The sequence below is a fragment of the Callospermophilus lateralis genome, chromosome 17 (assembly GCF_048772815.1).
Source record: "Callospermophilus lateralis isolate mCalLat2 chromosome 17, mCalLat2.hap1, whole genome shotgun sequence".
In the NCBI taxonomy this organism is placed as follows: domain Eukaryota; kingdom Metazoa; phylum Chordata; class Mammalia; order Rodentia; family Sciuridae; genus Callospermophilus; species Callospermophilus lateralis.
The window spans coordinates 19493143-19514251 of NC_135321.1; the positions used below are offsets into that span (position 1 = coordinate 19493143).

General features: G+C 37.6%; 1 protein-coding gene across 1 annotated transcript in view; it reads right to left on the reverse strand.

The window, feature by feature from the left end:
- Rab27b (RAB27B, member RAS oncogene family) overlaps window positions 1–21109 on the reverse strand; it is a 132060-nt gene that overhangs the window by 8709 nt on the left and 102242 nt on the right. The window contains exons 2-3 of the mRNA XM_076837129.2: window positions 3499–3670; window positions 1693–1778 (exon numbers count right to left, since the gene is read on the reverse strand). Of these exons, the coding sequence (XP_076693244.1) occupies window positions 1693–1778; window positions 3499–3670 (258 nt within the window). The remainder of the gene's footprint in view (window positions 1–1692; window positions 1779–3498; window positions 3671–21109) is intronic.

A 21109-nucleotide genomic window follows, 5' to 3' on the forward strand; every position in this document is an offset into this window, starting at 1 on the left:
TCCTGCCAGAGGTCCTGAGGCATAGGGCCGAGGCATGGCTGATCTCGTTGCCTAGCTACGCCCCACATACACAGAACGCTGCATTCTCAGGGGATGAGTAACCCAAGTGTTTCTAAGACTGCCCCTAGTATTCCCCATCTCCCTCTCAGCGCAGCTGTCTCAGGGGGACAGATGAGAGAAGCCTGCCATCACGCTAAGCTGACATCTCATGTGCGAGGACATATGGGAACCACATTTTCTCCTATTACTTCTTCAAAAATGAATTAAATTGGTCTATACAGCATCCATCTTGGTGACAACAAAACTGACACACGAACAGAGACTCGCAGGAGGAGCGGCTTCCGAGGAAGCAGTAGTGTTGAAGGGTGTGTGTAAATGGAATTCACAGTCAAAAAAGCTAACGGAGAGGGCCCAGCACCTCTCCCGACGTTTACACCCACTGAAAGTGAGAACACTTTGGATGCATTTCAAAAATGGAAGTGTTTACAAGCATGAGCATTCTAAGACACACGATGCAGGATTTGGAGGTATGTACCTTCTCAACATCTCTGCTGTCAAACTATTGCCGATTTACATTTTTTTTGATCCATTGTTGAAAAGCTTTATGAACTCTGACTCTTCAAAATATTAGATCCAAAAGAAACCAAAGAAATGCATTTTTATTAAATAACGGAATGATACCTCCAGCTCGAAGCAATCAACACTCCTGGGTACTGAGTATCCATGATCCTGGACACTGTACTGGGGCTGATGCTGAAGCCCCAGGTAAAGTCTCTGCCCTTAGAAAGCTTGAAATTTTGATGGGATGAGAAAACCACAAGAGAATCAATATAGAGCAGTTCGAGGTAGAAATAGAAGTTTTGCCTTTTTACAAAGTGGTATTTACTTAATTTAGTAATGTAAGGGGGTAAGACAGGGGCCTCAGGGGTTCAGAAAAAAGTGGCCTTTTGTTTCAGCTGGGGTGCTCAGAGAGGTTTTACCAGGAGGTGGAATTTGAGCCAGGCCTGGTGACAGGGGAACATTGAGAAAGGTGGGAAGGGAGTTCAAGATTCTAGATGGAGGGCAAAGGTATAACCAAGATCTGAGAGAGTCAAGTCAGTCACTTGGCAGGGGACTGAGGCTTCACAGAAGAATAGGAAGAGAGGAGAATGGTCTGTCAACTCCTACCTCAAGTAGCCCTTATAACAGCATTTTCACATCTTCATGCAAGTAACCCTGGAGAAGCTTTTTCCTAGTAGAAGCAGAGCCAAATTTACTTGAATCTGATCTCTGTATCTGTAGGAGCTCCACAATGCTAGTATGATCAGTTAACTAGAAATCATTTATTTTTATTTCTCAATAAAATGTCAATTTTCAAGCCGGGTGCGGTGGTACACGCCTGTAATCCCAGAGACTCTGGAGGCTGAGGCTGGAGGATCATAAGTTCAAAGCCAGCCTCAGCAACAGCAAGGCACTGAGCAACACAGAGAGACCCTGTCTCAAATACAAAATAGGGCTGGGGATGTGGCTCAGTGGTTGAATCGCCCTGAGTTCAATCCCTGGTTACTCCCACCCCTGGCCAAAACAAATGTCAATTTTTATACCAGGAGAATAGTAGCATATGATTTGTTTTTCAAGTTCATATCCAGCATTCATTTAAAATAATTTTTGTCTGTGCTATATGTCACTAGAAACAAAGTGATTTCCTATTACCTCTCTTGTCCTGCAGTGTCCCAAAGCTGCAGATGCACCTTGAATGCTTTCCCCGAAGATCCATTTGGTCCTTGTGTGTTATAAACCTAAAAGATAAAATTCCCCTCAGTTAATATTGCTTTGGATTCTTGTCAACATTCTAATTCTCTGGGTTCCATCAGTGTGTTTTCTCTTGAATACTATAATCAAAGTTCATAGTACAGAATAAATATTTGCTCCATTTTTTCCCACAAATATCATATATATATATAAAATTTAAAAGTTATATACATATAACTTTTAAATGTCAAGTTCAAGTATGATTTCCAATGCCATTTAACCATATTGCAAACTTAAATTAGATACTTTCTGTCATTTCCTTATAGAGGCAACAAACATCAAATTTAGGACACAAGTTCTAGGTTCAAAAATCAACCCCTCATTTAACCCAAGTCTAATATTTTTATCTGCAAACTGAGTCCTATAATCCCTTCCTGCTTAGCAGAGTTACTGCAAACTAAAATGAAATTACAAAGGGGAAAGTATTTTTTTAAATAGTAAAGTGTTTTACAAATACCTGAATTTCATCAAGAGTGGAAATGCACTTTCCAAATAACTGAGCTGTGAAATATACACAGAATTTCTCAGTAAGTTAACACAGGACATTTCAGGCCTTCTTTTAACTAGCCATTTCTTCAAAGGGGCTTTTTAAGTAAGTTTATTGGCTTAGTGAAAAATGTCTTCAAGGGAAAATTTTGCAAGGATGTATATGCAGATGAGGGGGGACATTGGGGAGGGGAGAACTCAAGCTAACCTGAAGCAAGCAAGTTTGCCAAAACCACACTGCAAGGCGTGGACTTTGGGGTAAAGTACGGGTCCTGACTCAAAGTCTCAGGAAGCGGCCTTCCAGCACCCATTTCCTTTGTTTTCTTTCTGAATTCTCAAGGAATGAGTGGATCTGTGACATCAACTGGGAGCCACAGCCATCTTGGCAGTCAGGAAAACTTGGGTGGCAAGAAATCTGGCTAAGCTTATGGGCCTATGCTGCATGTCTCACATGTCACAATATCCTTATTCCTGTCATTAGTGTCTAGCATAGGAGAAGGGTGGTTGTGATTCTCACTTAAACTCCCTTATCTTGGAAAAGAGCATGAAATCGGTCTCACATTCTGTTCATAATAAGCCAGTGATTGATGGCTGAGGCTCCACATAAATAAAAATGCTGCAAGAACTTACAGAGCGCAGGTTCCAGCTATTTGCCAATCATGCTTTTAACCTCTTTGTTACAAGCAAGACTTACACTTGGTCTTTTTGACGAATTTAACTCAGATCAAGGAGTTAAACTTTTTTTTTTTTTTTTTTTTTTGAGATCCTGAATAACTCAAATTTGGAAAAATTTCTTAAAAATTCATAGGAGGGCTGGGGTTGTGGCTCAGCGGTAGAGCGCTTGCCTAGCAGGGGTGAGGCCCTGGATTCAATCCTCAACACCACATCAAAAGAAACGAATTAATTAAAGATATTGTGTCCAACTACAACTAAAAAATAAAAACTATTTTTAGAAAAAGAATTCATAGGAAACACACTACCCAAATCCAAAAGTTATTTATTTGCCTTGTATACCTTTGGAGACAAGAGATTATGCCATTCAATATTTTTCTAGCAAAATGTTATTTATAGCCAAAAAAAAAGAAGTAAATAATACTCTAGAGTCAGGTTATGAGTTCCCTGTGATAAAAGACACTTCTCAGTGCCACACACATAGCTTCTTCATTCTTACTTGATACAGGATGAGAAGCAACAAGGTGAACAGTACGATTAAAAACTTACCACACGTTTTTCCCGGAAATCTATTCCCACTGTAGTGATGAATTTAGGGTTGAATTTATTATCTGTGTATCTATAAAGAAATGTCGTCTTCCCAACCCCTGAATCTCCAAGGGCCAGGAGTTTAATCAGATAGTCATAGTCCCCATCGGTCATAGTGATGGCGTTGGTAGGCCTGAGTAAAAGAGGAAAAACAAGCATTTTATGATTAAAGTTGATTTTCCTTTGCCTCCTAAATACAACATAAATGTAATTTCAAGGTTAAAAAAAAAAAATCAAATGCCTCTGTTCTGCCCAATTCAGAACTAACTTGATCAAAGCAGCTTCAAAGGTGAGGGCATATCTGTCATCTCACTCAGTATAAACCTTTTTCATCATGGCACTTAATTAAAAAAAAAAAGTGAAATAACCATGGCCACAGCAATGGCAGAAATTAAATTAGAAAGCCAAAAACATTTGTTTCAAAATCAGTGCCCTTTGGCAGTTGGAAGATGGTGCTAGGAAGAAAAGAGAGTCTCAGGAACAGAAATGGCAGTGCAAGATGACACAGGGATGAGAGAGAGAGAGACAATTACTTGCAGATAATGGGAGAGAACAGCCTAGGGGTATATTTTGCATCTAATCACACAGGAGGAGTTCACTATTATGTGCGTACGAAATATTCCTTTTTAATTCTAAAAATTTAACAATGGGTATAATAACCTTTAAAACATCAATTTGAAATCATTTTAAGAGCAGGGGTGAGAAATCTTTCTTTTTTGAAACACCAAAGCTTCTGCTTTCCAACTTCTCCTGCATTTGGCTACATACTTTTATATTTTCCAGACCTTGAGAAAGAGGAAGAGCTGTCAGAAAGTATAGAAATGGTAGTTCTGCTAATACTTCTGCTGTCTGAAGGAACGACGTCACTTGCCATTTTTTCCAGGGCTCTAATCTCTCCTGATTATGAGGAAGGATGAGCCACAAACTAATGCCAGAACACAAGGACACGCTAGAAGGACAGCATAGAGTGCTGGATACTTGGTGAAGTTTCCACTTTGAGTTTAGAAGAATGGTTTGATATTTAGTACAACTTTCTGATTGGTGGGTTCCAGAATCCAGTGTGTCATATCCTATGTAGAGGAAGGCCTACAAAGATCTTTCTAGAATGGAAAAAGTTGCTCTCATTATCATGTGAAAAAAAGAAAACTATTTACCTACCTGTGAAGATCGGGAAAAGATTTCATTCTTCCAAAGTTCTGAAGAGATTGAAACTGAATTTAAATAACAACCTGTCACATGGACGTGTCTAAAAAGCTAGATCATTCGAATACTTTTCTACATATAAGAAAATGAGGTCCGTGATGTCCATGCGTTTACTCTGTCATGTAAGTTAGCAGTCAACGACTGATGAGGGCCACAACCAAGTTAAGATGGAGCCTGGCAGTATGCTAGGAGGAGTGGTTTGTGAAGTAACGCCAGCGAGCCTTTAAGATGATGAGGATTCCTTAACGACTGACTGCTGCATCTAGATGATGTCAATTAAGTTAAGCTGTGTGTAATTAGGTGGGTATATGTACCTCTGCTGTCCCGCAGAGAAGCGGCTCCTGCTATCTTGGGTGCCCGCTCCTTTGAGTTCTCAGTTCCTGCTGAGTTCACTCGCAATAAAGTAGTTCCTGCTTCAACCTTCAAGTTGCTTGTCACCTCTCGGTTATTTTGCCCAGCCGGACTTAGGCAGCCCAGCCGGACTACGGCAAACGACTATTTAAAATTTTTATTTTCTGGCTGCTTCAATGGAAGATAAGGCTGGAGGACGCTGTGGTTCCATGAGGAACGAAAAGAACAGAGTCAAAGGGTACTTCAGCATCCTTTAAATTTTTCTTCAAGTTAATTATGCTTTGTGTGTGTGTGTGTGTGTGTGTGTGTGTATGAGACAGTCTCAAGAAAAACTAAATCTTGAACAAATCTAGTGAAACACCTTCAGTACATAGAATTGCACCCAAAGATAAAAATTAAAAAAAAAAATGTAATGCCTGAAGTGGCTTCAGACAAGATATGAATACACTCTAAGGCTACAAGTAAACAACATAAGCTTTCAAGATGGAACATGACTGATAAATGAGTCCATTGTGCTTTTAATTCAAAAGCGGCAGTGGCCCTTGTGAACTGTAGTTTCCCCGACAAGGACAAGACTTAACAGGAAGGCAAACTTGCATTGACCCTTCCAGCATAGGGAGGAGTTAAGGGAGGAGGAGAGAGACACGGGGCCATTGCATGGGAGATTGCTTCCCCCTTGTAGAATGAGACTATTAACCACTTATCAGCTGCATGATCTACCATGTACTCCTAATTGGCAGCTAGTAGATCCTCTGTTATTTATATGTAAACCTGCCTGGGACAATACTGGGGCTGCAGCCCAGTCAAATTCTAATCCAGAGCGAGTGATGCAAGCCAACACAGGTCATTTTCACTATGGCCCACACTGTCCCTTTTGTATAAATAAAGAGTGGCCGACACTTTGTGGCATTTAACATAAATACCACCCCAAATTAATCAAAGCTTGTCACTGTTGAAACCCTTTATTTAGTATTTCCAATACCCTATTTGACAAGTTGAGCTAAAGTATAAGATAGTTTATCTTTAAGGGTTTTTTTTTAACAACTTTTAACTACCCTTATTTCTCTCCCTCTTTCTTTCCCATATTTTCTTTTATTTGGTTCAGCCTCTCTTTTTATTACTATGTGATTTTCTGAGTCCTAGTATCTTATGACCTTGATATTTTATCCTTGGCACAGCAAATATAGCACCAGAAAGAAAAATAAAAGCCTTGGCAAGGTTTCTTTTTCTGACAACCAGGCTAAGAAATGATCCTCAAAGGGTGGGAAATGGACACGTTTAACAGTCTTGTATATCCTGGCACAATGATGGATGGTCTTGTAATTCTCGGTTCTCTGGATCTAAAAGGGAAGAAAAAGCTAGAAGATTGCAGTGTTCTGGGGATTGGTATGACTCTTGGCCCCTATCACAGTGTCACAGCCATATCACAGAGTCTGAAGAGCCAGGAGATACAGAAACTAAAGTGCCACCCCCACAGAGGACAGGTGAGGGTTTGGAGAAGCAAGGAAAATAACTGAAATAGATGTCACCCATGAGGCTCTGCTGAATGGAGTCTAAAAAGCATAAAAAAAGCCCAAGTAATCACCTGGTCAAGCCCCTCAAGTTTTCAGATGAGAAGCCACCTGCTGAGGTGATACATGGCTTGTGGAAGTGACTACAATTTCTGAGGAAAATCCATGACTCTTGTTCATTTTAATTTGAAATAACAAAAAATGTGTTTGATAGGTACAGATAGAAATATTTTCATTCTATGGGAGAAGGGAATTTTTCTTGTATGGCCAGGAACATAATTTTCACAGCCAGAATATCTCAAATGAGGCTGCCTGTGGGTTCTCTGTGTTTGCACGCCACCCCCAAGCCCCCGTTATTCTTGTTCACCATAAGTTCTATTAGTGGAGGGACTTAGTCTCCTCTGTCCATTGCTAGATTCACAGTGCCCAGCACAGTAGCTGGCATGTGGGAGCTCAACACATATTTGTAGAGTATTAAAATACATTTAAACTCTTCCAAGCCAGACCCATGTTGTGATTAATGACATGAATCTCATGAGTAAGTTGGTGCAAATGGTGTCCATCCAAATTCAGGATTTGAATTCTTGTTTATGTGTGAGTGTTTAGGTGAAATGATCACTATGGCATTTTCCAGATCTGACTTCTTGATCTGACTTTTCCTTTTTAAGTAGTGCAAGAGTATGAAGATCTTCTCAAAATAGAATATTTATGTCTTCACAGGAATAGTTTCTAATAACCCTAGAAAAAGATAAAGCACAGAGGTACTGTAGTCTTTGAAGATGAGAGTGTGCAGACTGAGAAAATGTAAAATCGTCAGCTGAAGAGGACAGGGCTCAGAGAACAGGGATCCATCCGTTTGTCCATCAGACACACACTCCCCGGCACCCCTTATTTCCCTGGATCTCAGGGTACATTCCTTATTCTCTACAAGGGAGCTTAACAAATGCCACCTGGATGTATCAATGACTAAGGATGATGGGATTAACAGTGTTCGTTGCTAGTACACTGAAGAACTATCTCGAGAATGCCATGACAAGCTTATGACCATGTGACTTTAACTTATTAAATTAATAGAAGCCAACTCAATATTCTTAAGGCACTTTGGAAAGCTTAAAATAGTAACTACATAAAGTATTAGTGCATTCCGTGTAGATCATGTCAATAAAATAAAGCTATTGAGCATAAGATGGAAAGATGTTTGTATTTCCTCATTAATTTTTATTTGATTGGCTGCATTGGGCTCCAGCAGGTGCATTTTGTCTTCTGGGACTCTCAAAGCAAGGCCCCACTGACTGAATGACAGCCTGACCCACTAACTGACCTTGTATCTTCTCATTGCCACAATATACCAGAAGCTTAGATCTAAATTACAGATGGCTGAATTATTCTGGATTTGTAACCTATGCATCAAAGGAACTGAAGGCAGGCTACTTGGGGGGGGGGGGGGGGTAAATCAATTAAAATCAAATTACAAATTAATTCTCTACTATATTTTATAACATCCTTTTTTTCTGTTAGGTCCATTACCATTCATTTTTATTTCAATTCTTCTGAAAGGCCATTCAGAATTATTAATAGATGAGAGTTTATAAGGAAGGTTCAGACTAAATAGCAAATATAAATCAATGTCAACCTACCTGAACATTTACTTAATCTGTCAGTGGTCAGTGGTCCACTGGAGCAATCAGATCAATTTTTTGAAAAATAAGATGATCTATTTTATTTCATCTGTGACCAAAGGCTTTAATATAAAATAGAGATTAACCTAGAATTTATTGAGCTCTGAAGTTCAGCTTACTTATTCTAGAAGTAAAGGGTAGAAACTTCAGCACAGGCTGGATTTAGATTGATGTATCCACACTAGCATATTGTCATGATTCCCACTCATTAAATCTGTTTCTAAGCCAATGAGTAACTTTTTTCTCCAAATTATTTTTTCTCTAAAGTAAAAATTTCATCTGAGTTAGTTTGACAATATCTTTTGAAATTATGCACATTTCTTTACTTGACTTTTTATTATGGAAAATTTCAAACACATACTAAATTTGAGGAATTATAAGAGCATAATAGACCCCCTACCACCACCCAGTTTCTAAGTTACCAGTGCATGGCCAGTCTTATTTCATCTACCTTTAACCATCAGACTTTTATTTTTTTCCCAAAGAAAATACCAGACATCATAACATTTTTTAGAATAATTCAATATAAACTTTAAAATGAGATCTCTCCACTTTGGTGCTCTTGGCATTGACTAAATCATGAGCGACAACTATCAAACATTTGGCTTTTTGAGAATTTGATAGGTCAGAAATCATATATTAATACAGTTTACTTGTAATTTCACCTACAACAATCAAGGTCAAGCATTTTTTCATAGGTTAAAGGGTTATTTTATTTTATTTTATCTTTGTGAATGAAGGCCTCATATCTCTTGCCTATTTTAAAAAATGGTTTTATCTGTTCTATACATAGAAATTGTTTGTATGTTAGGAAATGAAAATTTAATCATTTCAGATGCAAATACTTTTCCCCATTTCTCTTTATTGTGGTGTTTATGCCACACAAAACACTTCTGTTATAGCTGCTAAGACTGTTTTGGGTGCTCAGAATAAAATTCTGTCAATTAGGAAGGTTTCCAAGCTCAGGATGTAGGTGTTCCTATAGTCCCTACATAGTTTCAATTTTACATTAAATCTCTACTTCACCTAGGATTTATTATAATGGAAAATATAAAGAATTGATGCAAATTTCTCTTCTAGCTGTTGCAATATGACTTATTTAAAAATCCATTCTTCATCATTGATTTGAGGAGCCATCCCTGTCCTGTAAACTTTTATGCATAATTGTGTCTATTTCTAGATTTTTCTCTCCTGACTCCTAGACTGTCTTGTCATGCAGTACTTTTTACTGAGAGGGTTATCCTCTCCTTATTGTCCTTTCCCTGACATCTTTATGATTTTAATTTTCCCATCCAAAGACATGACATATTTATCCTTGTGGTCAAATATTCTACTATGGCCTTAATTACTTCATGTTTTTTTTTCCTTCAGGTTTTGGATATCTTTATTGTTTATGCCTAAACATCACTTTTATTTGTTTTCTTAAATTTGAGCTCGATTTATTATCTTGTTTGTTATTTATTATCAGCTTTTGTGAAATGGTTTTATTATCCAATTCTCTGCTAAAATTTCTTTTATGATAATGATTTTTCAATTCACTATTTTGAACTTTCTAGTGTATAATCACACCCTTTCTTAATAGAGTTTTAGTTTTTCTTTCAAATTTTTATGCTTTCATATTTTCCTCTAGTTCTACTTTCACTGGGTAGTACCGCTATTATAAAATTAAAGAGAAGCAGACACAGTGGGCTTCATTATTATGGCTCTCAGCTGGAAATTCTGCAGTATTTTTCCATTTAACTGACTGAATTAATATGAGTAATTATTGGATTTTTCAATTGCCCTTTTTTCCTCTATTGAGATGATCCTTTTATTTTTCTCTTTATTTCATTTGATATATTTTGACAGCACTATATTAAATTTTGATAAATTTTGAGTAGATTGCATTTATAGAACAATTTTTACATTTATGACATAAATTTCACTTGTTCACGATGCCTCAATTTTTAATACACTGTTTGGTCTGTTTCTTAAATTTTTTCTAGTTGTTTCATTAGTATTCATTAGAAAAATCCATGGGTCTTTTGGGAAAAGTAATTGATTTTGAACTTTGCATTGTGTTCAGTTCATAAAATATAAACTGCTCCTTTTTCTGTGCTCTGGAATATTTAGATACTGAAATTATCTGATTTTTTTTTTAAAGATTTGAAAGAATTTCTGTGTGGCAACATCTAGTCCTAGTTATTTTTCTCTGAAAGTGTTTCTAAAATATCACCATGTCTATTTCTTCCTTAGTAATTGATCCATTTAATCTTGTTTTTATTTAATTTTGCAAAGTTGTAATTTGGTGTAATATCAATCACTTCATCTGGAAATTCTAATGTAATTGTACAAATTACTCTCGTATGAATTTTAAAATTTCCTCTGTTTTGATATCCAAGATGGTATATTTAATGATATATGTAATTCTGGAAGACTTTAGGGAACAAATGAAAACACTGATCTTGACCTCAAAATCTATACTATACTGTAATCTCTACCACAAACCAGTCTGCCAATCCTCTATTTCTTGCCATCATTCATTTTATCCATAGAAAGTCCTTTTAGTCCTATTCTGTACCTTCTGAATTCACTCTGCTCACTAACATCAATCCATTCCGATCAATGCTTTTCATATATTTCCCTACTGGATTTTTATAACTTGGCAGGAGTCAGTCAGGCACAAGGCTACTTTGTCCCCAGTTGCAGTATCATCTGGACACGTGTTCTGGGTGGGACCTTTCTGAGAAGGATATGAGCGCAAAGGCCTGACAGGAGTCCTGCAGCTCAGGTTCACCCATGATAAAAAGCGAACCTCTAGGGATGTGTGCTTAACACACTGGTGAGCTGGTGAGACCCAAATGTCAGGGTTAAATCAATTCAGGCTTTTAGCTTCCCGTGATCAAATAAATGGTCAGGAGGAAAAAAAAAAAAAAACATACTGTACAAACTTTCTGTTTCAGATTCAGAGAAACCTCTCTGCAGGCCTGCGTTTAAGGGTAAAAGTAGTTGAGGGGTATCATAAGATGCTGATAGCCTGAAAATACCTCTTAATTCAGCAAGATTGCTGAGAACTTCACTGACTTCTTGGGAATCTGCATGTGTGCAACCCCACAGCATGCCCCAGGTCATGAAATGGGCCCAGTGCCCGCAGTAACATGGGAGGAAACAATGGTTTATTTAGCAAATCATCTGCACTGCTGAGTACTGCAGGGCTGAGAGATGAAGAGCCCCACTTGTCCTCCTGGATCCAGGGTGTCCTGGATCCACGGTGTCCTCACGGTTCCCATTATGACCTTGCTTTTCTTCCCCCGTTTCATGTCCATTTTTTTTTCTTGACCCTGATTTGGCTGATTTCAGCTATAACACAAGATTAAGATCTACAGGCTTCACAGATAGCCTGGTCAGCTCCTCCAATCGTATGGTCTAATTTGATGAATAATCATCTGATTCTGTGTCACTCAGAATTATCCTTTTTTACTTTTTTGGATAAAATCTTCACTGATATAAATTTTTCAGACTGTTGATATGCTAGCTTCAGATATGTGTCTCTATTTTCTAATGTGAAACAATTGGACAGTAGATTTAATTATAGCTAAGATAGCACCTTGGAAAGAGCACCTATTTCAAACAGAATGTCCTGCATCGTTTACATCAGACTCACAAATTGCAGTCTTGAAAGATAGCCACATGGTTACAATATTGTGGGCTATATATATTTCTCTACTGCTAAATAGTTATGGGCATTTAACATTAACTTCACTCTAAGATGTTGCAATTTTCTCTAAATCCTCAAAAAAGTTAATGCTAAGTGAAGTTAGCCAATTCCAAAAACCCAAATGCCTACTGTTTTCTCTGCTATAAGGATGCTGATTTGTAGTGGGATAGAGAGGAGGAACATGGAAGGAATGGACAAACTCTAGATGGGGCAGAGGGGTGGGAGGGAAAGGAAGGGGGCAGAGGGTTAGAAATGATGGTGGAATAAGATGGACATCACTATCCCAAGAACATGTATGAAGACACAAGTGGTGTGAATATACTTTGTATAAAATCAGAGATATGAAAAATTGTGTTCTATATGTGTAATGTGAATTGTACTGCATTCTGCTGTCATATATAACAAATCAGAATTAAAAATTAAAAAAAATACACAACACCAAAACAAATAAATAAATAAATCCTCAAAAAGTTGCCCTGTGGATATTAACATGTCTCATGTCAAGAATCATGAACATGATTCTTATTTAATTTACACTGTATTAAGTCAAATGAAGAATAATTTTTGTATGGTTTGTAATAACAGTATCTTCAAATGCTATTCTTCAATTAGAGATATCATGAAATCCAGAAATAGTACTTAGAAGCTTTATAGATGCTTCTCTAAAACATGATGCTGCAGGATTTTTTTTTTTTCTTCAGACAGGCAATTCAGGCAATCACTAGGCTATTCTTATAAGATGCACCATCTAACATAATTTTCACATAAATCAATAATTTTTTTAATCAAAGGAAATAAATCATGACTATGAAAACTGACACACACACACACACACACACACACACACACACACACACACATAGGCCATTGCAGGAAAAATAGCAAAAAAATGTCAATCAATAGGAAAGGGATATTTGAGACAACTCACGTAATAATAGAATAATGATATATAACAGTGGCACTGCCTTCTTATACATTAGGTTCTGTTTAAAGCTCTAAGTTCTGCCTTAAGGCAACCCAGAAGCACAAGTCAATTCAATCCCCATCAAAACCTACCTTTCTTTCTTTTTTTTTTCCCCAGAAATGAGAAGTTGATCCTAAAATTCATGTGCAAGTGCAAGGAACATGGAATAATCAAAACATTCTTAACTAAAAAACAACATCAAAGCTAGAGAGTTCATATTTCCCAATTTCAAAACTTACCACAAAGTTACAGAGTCCAGACAGTATGGCACAGGCCTAAAGACAGACATGTAAGTCACTGGAAGAGAATTTACTTTGAAACTCTTGGTTCTAACGTTTATGGTCAATTGTGACAAAGGTTCTAAGACAATGCAAAGGGAAAGAAGTCTATTTACCTAGGTGCTGTGGCACCAGATAGAAAAAAAAAAAAAAATGGGCTCAAAATGGAACACAGACCTAAATGTAAGAGTTAAAGCTCTAAAATTCTTAGAATAATACATAAGAGTAAATGTTCATGACTTTGAATTAGGCAATGGTTTCTTAGGTTAAAAAAGAAAAAATGACCCCCCCCACCCTAAAAAAAAGATAAAAACTTGTGCACTCCAAAAGACACCATAAAAAGTGAAAATACAACTACCAGATTAAGTGGAAAAAAAAATTCAAACCATATATCTGATGAAGGACTTGTATCCAAACCACACAAAAATTTCCTACAACTCAACACTAAATAATAATAATGATAATAAATTAAAAAAATTAAATGGGCTAAGGATTTGAACAAGTATTTCTCCAAAGACTGTATACAAGTGGCCACAAACTGATGCTAAAAGAGCAGCAGTTGTTAGAAAAGTACTGAAATCCAACCCACAGTGACTCACTACTTCACACCCACTAGGCACCTGTAACACAGACATCAACACTAAGAAGTGAGGGAGGGGTTGCAGCAAATGGAACCCTTCACTTGGCTGGCAGGAATGAAGGGCTCATCCACTCTGAAAAAGAGTTTGGTCATTCCTCAAAAACTTAAACACAAACTTCACATGTGAATTCCATTCCTAGGTCTACAAGAAATTGAGAAATGAAAATATATGTCTCCCCAAAACTTGTATGTGAATGAATGCTCGCTGCAGAATCACTTATACAAGCACCAAATTGGAAGCAAAAGAAAAGCTCATCCACTAAATGTGGAAACAAAATGTGGTGTGACCATAAATAGAAGTGATTCAGCCAGAGAAAGGACAGAAGTACTGACACATGTTGTAACAGGGAAAAATCTTGAAAACATTGCTAAGGGGAAAAGGCCAGAAGCAAAAGGCTAAATATTTAATGATTCCATTCATATGAAATGTCCAGAATGGACAAATCCCTACAGACAGAATGTCAGTTAGTGTTTACCAGGAGCTGTCCAGAGGAGGAAAGGTGAGTGACAACTAAAGCATGGGGGCTTTGGGTGGCAGGGAGACTAATTAAAATGTTTTAGATTTAGATTCTGGCACAACTTAGTGAATACACTAAAAGCACCAAATTTTAATGTTAAAAGGACAGATTTTATGACATATGAATTTTAACTTGATAAAGCTGTTATTAAAACCCCAACAAGGTAAGAATACTACATTTCCTTTTACAAATAACTTTTTGACCTAGCACCACTGACTAGGTATTCATCAATACTTGTTTATCCTGCAGTAACTTACTAGTAAGAATTGTGCATATCCAAACATGGATACTTGCTTGAAACCTAAAGGAAATGGCTTGTAGAATGTATGCTATAAAGCTAATGATCGCACAGTTATTTCTTTTGTTATTAAAATAGTGATTATTTGACAGGATTCTGATAACCAATCTACTTTATAAATGTGCTCACAAATGAGATTAGTTGAAAATCACTGAGAAACAGCAGGATGGGTTGACTACCTGGGTACTCAACACTGGAGTGGAACTTGAGAGATACTTAATCCAGAGGGTCTCTAAAATAGGTGGCCATCAATATACCCTGGGGAAGTTTAAAAATAAAAACTCCAGGGCCTTTCCAGATGAAACAAATCAAAATCTCTGTAAGAAAGTCTTGGAATTTAGAGATTAAATATTCCCCTAAAGCAGGAGAGAACAGCAGCCCAAATGGAATTTTTTTTTTTCCATTATTGTTTATCTAGACCTGCATCTACAGCCTGTTCCAGAAGGTTGAGACTCTGTAACTCCTTTCAGCAACCCCTTGTAGCAAAACCCATTGGTCAAGAAAGGAGACAATTTATCTAATTTGATCTGGTTACAGTTTAGAGCAATTTCCTCTAGCTGATTGTGATCGGCAAACCTTGGCACTGATGGATTGTGCTAAATAGCGACTACAATTCCCTTCATGTTGCCCAGTTACATGTAATTTTGTTTCCTTGCATATTCAGTTTTGTTTCCTTGAAATCTAGGAGTAGTTCTTGAAATCTTATAACTTTATTCACTCAAAACACTTGCACTGGGGCTGGGGATATACCTCAGTTGGTAGAGTGCTTGCCTGGCATGCACAAGGCCCTGGGTTCAATCCCCAACACTACAAAAACAAAACAAAACAAAACACACATGCACTGAAGATGTTACATAAATATTTGAATTTAGCAAACCAAACTTCAAGAATTTTCTCAAAGCCTTCATATTTAACCTGAAAAGCTCTTCTGCTACTCTTCACAAGTGGATTACGTGGCTCATTTTTTTCTTTGGAAATCAGTTTTTGAAAATTATTTTCTGAGATCCTTTTAGCCAGAACTTCAGCTAGAGACCAAGAAAAATAAATGTAAAATAAGTAAATAAATTCCTTAAATTTCTACAAAGCTGTTCAGTGAAAGGATCTTTTCCCTGTATATCTCTTCAAGGACTGAAAAACCTAGTGATGCAATAAAGCAGAAATAACCCCCGTTGAAAAGATGAGGAAGTACATGCACATAAGCCGATGCCTTTCTGAGATTATTCACCAAGAGCAGAAAATTGGTTTTCTGAACTTGGTAGTTCTCAAGCTTGGCTGCTTTTAGAACTCCCCAATGCATTGGCCACAACCTCTAAACCTAGTAAATCTGAATCCTGATGGTGAGACAAAATCATTTGTATCTTTTCATGCTCTGCAGATGATCCAACCATTTCACCAAGATCAGTAACCCTTATTCCAACTTTTGTTTTCAGTCTATGGCTACTGGGAGAGAAGAAGACCACACCCATAAAGATGTGTCTTTTCCTAAGACGTGCCTGTGTGGGAAGAAGCTTCCCTGCCTACCATGGGCACCTGTTTCAAGGCTAACCAGTGCCAATCACAATTCCTTTCCCTATAAGAAAACACCACTCTCTGAAGAGACAATCCATCTCTCTTCTTCTTAGAGTTATATGATATAGGAAAAGATGTTATATTTATATTTGTAAGTTGAAGTTTCTACTCTTATTGTCTTCTTATAGAAAAAGACGTGGTTTTAAAATAAAGGTATACTTGTGGTTTTAAAAACATTTTATTTATTTTTAAATCAACAAGTAAAAATTATATATATTTAGAGTGTGCAACATGTTTTGAAATGTTGCAAAATGACTAAATTGGGCTAGTTAACAAATACATTACTGCACAAAATCTTTTTCACAATGAGAATACTTAAAACCTACTCTCTTAGTAATTATCAAGAATATAATTATTATTAGCCATAGCCATGGTGCCCTGTGGTTCTCTTAAACCTATTTCTCCTAACTGAACTTTTATATTCTGTGACCCACATCTCCCCTCCTCCCTCCCAGCACATGCTTGTTTAATAAGATACTTCACCAAATTTTCAGGTATTTGCCTGATAATTGTGCAAAATGGTTAATTTTCTTGTTGGCTGATGCTTTCAGGAAGTCATGCCAAAGTTCTGCTGTTTTGCTACATTGTCTGAGAAAAAACATACTAATCAAAATATCTGCCCACAAATTCTGCCTCTGAGGTGTGAGGAAGCAAATTAGATAGCATCTCTGGATCCACAGGCAGATAGCTATGAAAACAAGTTCCATGTTATTAAAATTTTTCCATTTAAATATAATTCTAGATAACTCATACAAACAACCATGCAACTCCAATAGTAAGAAATGTAAAAATTCTAAGACTTCTTTATGAAGAAAATGTTTACTGCCCCCCCCCAACATTGTATAAGACATAATTATGAAAAATAAATGCTGGGGAAAAAAACAAAGAGTATAGCTACAGAGAAGGGATAAGGCCTAAGAAAATGCTTATGTGCCTGATAAGGGCTCCTTCTACATTAAGTAAATGTTGATGTTAATGAAAATTTCTGAATTTGATTTTTATTTCTGACATACATATATGTATATATATATATATATATATATATATATATATATATATATATATGTATGTATATGTGTGTGTGTGTGTGTGTGTGAGTGTGTGTGTGTGTGATATAAGGCTGAATGGAAACTGAGAAGTCTATTGCATACATCTCTCACGCAGTCTTATGTGGTTCGACAGAAAGTCCTTTCAGCTGACGTGTTATTTGAAATGAAGTCTACCTGGGGAAATCTAGGCTGTAAGTCTCATACGAGTTCAGAGGAGAAAGAAAAACTCATATCACATGCATGGCGGGTAGGCAAGGACAGAAACAATCAAGAGGGCTGCACAGAGGAGGTGACAGGAAAGTTGTAGCTTGATGCGTAAAAGGCAGAAAAGGGGATCCCGGAGGCTGGATGTGGACCCACGTCACTCGGTTTAGATGGAAGCAGAGCTGTCCTGGTGGCTGCGGTTGATGAGTTTAGGTGTCCAGGATTAAAGGTTGACTGTGGTGTAATGGTAAGGGGCAGGCATTAGAATCCACATCCCTGAGTTTAGAGTAGAATTATAGCCATTTCCAACCAAGGGGCACTGACCTAATCCTGAATTCCTAGGTTTTTAATCTGCACTTTTGTGTAAAACACTAGCTCACTGCATTCAGGCACCATGAATTTCTCTCCATTCCTGACTTGCCAAGAAATGGAGTTTAAAAAAAAAAAATGACCTGGGCCCTAACATAATAAAACCACAAAATCATTAATCAATCAGCAATCAACAAGGCCTAAAATGAAGTCACTGAATTCCTCAGAACAAAGGTAGTATAGAAAGCACCCCCACCCCTCCCCCCAAAAATCCTTGGCGAAAGTTTAAAAAGCTGGTTTTACTGCTACTTAACAAAGTAGAAGATTATTTCTGCCATTTAAGGCTCTGCTGGAGATCTGATTAAAAAAACAATAGTGAACAATGACTAATTACAGCATTAATGAGACTATTGTTTCCTTCTTGGCAGTAACCTAGTCCGTGGAACGTGTCTTAAACTCACCTAACATTTTCCAGTATAAAACATTCATAGTAGGTCTCTGTCAACTCTCACCCCCAGCTGTTCCCTGTGAGAAAAGCCATCATTAGCACCAAGACATTTACAGCTTAAGCATCAAGACATTAACAGCTCTGACCAACTTTCCCGCTGTTGGGTGCATTTTAAAGTTTAATCGGAGCAGGGCAGGAGGCAGCTTCTTGGGGTCTTGCTCAGGATCTACTCCAGTTCTAGCAAAAAGCAGTGCAATCCTCATATGCTTACAACTTAGAGGTGGGGCACATTTTTGAGGAAGTTAATGACAACTTTGGGTTGACAGAAATTATGAAATACTCATAAATTTGAGGAGTTTAACAGCCATAATGGCAGTACCACTGTTCTTATGCCACCTTCTTTTAGATTAGTTCTACTTTGGAAATTTTCCCTCATTAAGTTATTCTCTGTCTTCTTAACGAGGCATTGTAAATTCTAAAGAAAACCACATTTAAATGACTCAGATGCTACCTGCCAGAGTCAATTATTGCAGGAAAAGGAATTAAATAAACCCTGATCCCAAGATCCCGTAACTGGTAATCATTTCTTTGTTTTTCAGAATATCTGAAGGTCTTCAGATACCATCAAAGTGTGGACTGAGGTCTTGCTAAACTTTTTCTTTAATTAAAAAGTAGAATGTGGGGCTGCAGTTATAGCTCAGCATGTGCAGTGCTTGCTTCCAACATGTGAGGCACTGGGTTCGATCCTCAGCACCACATACAAATAAATAAATATATATATTTTTTTAAAAAGTGGAATGTTTCACCTGTAGAGAAATAGTCTTTGTCTAAAGAATTCTAAGGGGGCTGGCCTAGGAGGCAAATACAAGCTGTGAACTTGAGTTCTCTAAGATAGTCTTTGTTTGGGGGGTGATATCCCCTCCTCCCCACCCCTTCAGCATGCCAGACCTTGAATAAAACTGATTTCCTTCCCACCCACTCTCCCCTGCAAGTGGCGGCTTCAAGTGCTGAGTGGGCAACTTGGGTCCAGCAACAGTTGTGAGCTGAAATTACACTTATCAAAAGCTTTCCACTTAGAATTTTGAATTACACTTTGCTCAACTTTTTCTTAAGCTAAGAAAGGAATCTCTGAGTGGAAACACACTCTCTCTTAATTGTGCTTCTCTAGAGTGACTGTTCTTGCTGAACAAAATTACAAAATTGGAAGAAAAAAAAAGATCCCAGAATTGAAGTTCTTATAAAAATAAATTTGTTATAAGACAGTGCTTAAAAAATGAGCTTTGCCCACATGTGCTAGAGTTGATATAAAGAGAACACAGTGTGTGGCCTCTGAAAGAACACAGACTGGTGATAGTATATCTTATTCACACAAAGTCACGGCCCTAAAGATGACTCCTGGCCAAGGGGAAAACATGACCACAGTTTCTGTTGTTCTAAGTTTCCGGTGAATTTTAACAAAGGGACAAATAAACTTACTCCATTAAATCAAAGATTAAATATTTAATATAAACTATACAGTGGAAAAAAGTCATAATACGCTGTCACTAATCACACCATATATTTGCTACATCTGACACATCACAGTCAAATGTCTGGCTAGCAAAGAAATTCTTGGAAATTGGTCTATTCCTCCAATGACCGAGAACGTTCTCTTCCTATGCCACTTCCTTCCATTTTTAAAAAGGAAAATCCAAATCTTTCTTTTTACATCTTATTTTATAATATTCTAGGAATTTCAACTATAAATGGGAGGTGCTTATAGCTAAAATCAAGATTTTCCTGCTAGAATCTGAGCCTATTTTGGTAGATGGTATTATTCCCAAAAGAAGCATAATTGTGAAAGCTAAATTCTTATACATTAAATTCTAGGAGTATAAATTCTGAGGACATAGAATAACAGAATAGAAATGTTTTGCATTTACTCTGATTCTGCATTCCAGAGGAGTACATAAAGCGGAATATAGCACTGTATGTGACTGTGAGAGGGCTTATATTTTAACAGAAGGTTCACAGCCCCTTCTCTCCTAATGTTATGCAGCAGCTCATCACAGAGCTCACAGTTACAGAAGGACAAACACAGGCTAATGTTACCTCCATTCATTGTCTTTTTTCTAATCAAGCAAAGGCTGGATAATGGACACTGCAAAGTCTCCCAGCATCATCTGAAAAAGCTGTCATTCCCTGGCATTTAAAACAGAAACTGGTTTCCTAAATTCATCTGCAGGTGAGGCACCTTTGTGGGGTGCTCACAGATGCTGGCTGATGAAATCCTCTCTCTCCAGGGAGACGAGCTTACATTTTCTTCAGCAATGCAGAAAAACAGGGTAAAATGTAAGGGATGAGGATGAGGACAGGAGCTAACGTACTATCTTCCAGCAAACAGCACTGACTGGGTTATATCAGGTTTGGGCTGTAGAGGACAAGCATGGTCACCGTGAGGGCAGGTGCATGCACACCTGCACATGTGCAGAAGCCCATGTGCATCCATGAACGTACACACATGGACACGTGAACACATACACATACACACACAAGTGCACAGACACATCACACACTGGAGGATCATTAGGACTCTGATCCACTCCTTAGTTGTCTTTTTTTAGAAAGATTTTTTTTTTTTTTTTTTGAGAGAGAGAGAGAGAGAGCGAGAGAGAGAGAGAGAGAATTTTTAAATATTTATTTTCTTTTTTTTTAGTTTTCGGCGGACAAAAAATCTTTGTCTGTATGTGGTGCTGAGGATCGAACCCGGGCTGCACACATGCCAGGCGAGCATACTACCGCTTGAGCCACATCCCCAGCCCCCACTCCTTGATAGTCTTAATAGTCTTCTATTTTAGTTGGTCTTGTTAGGTGT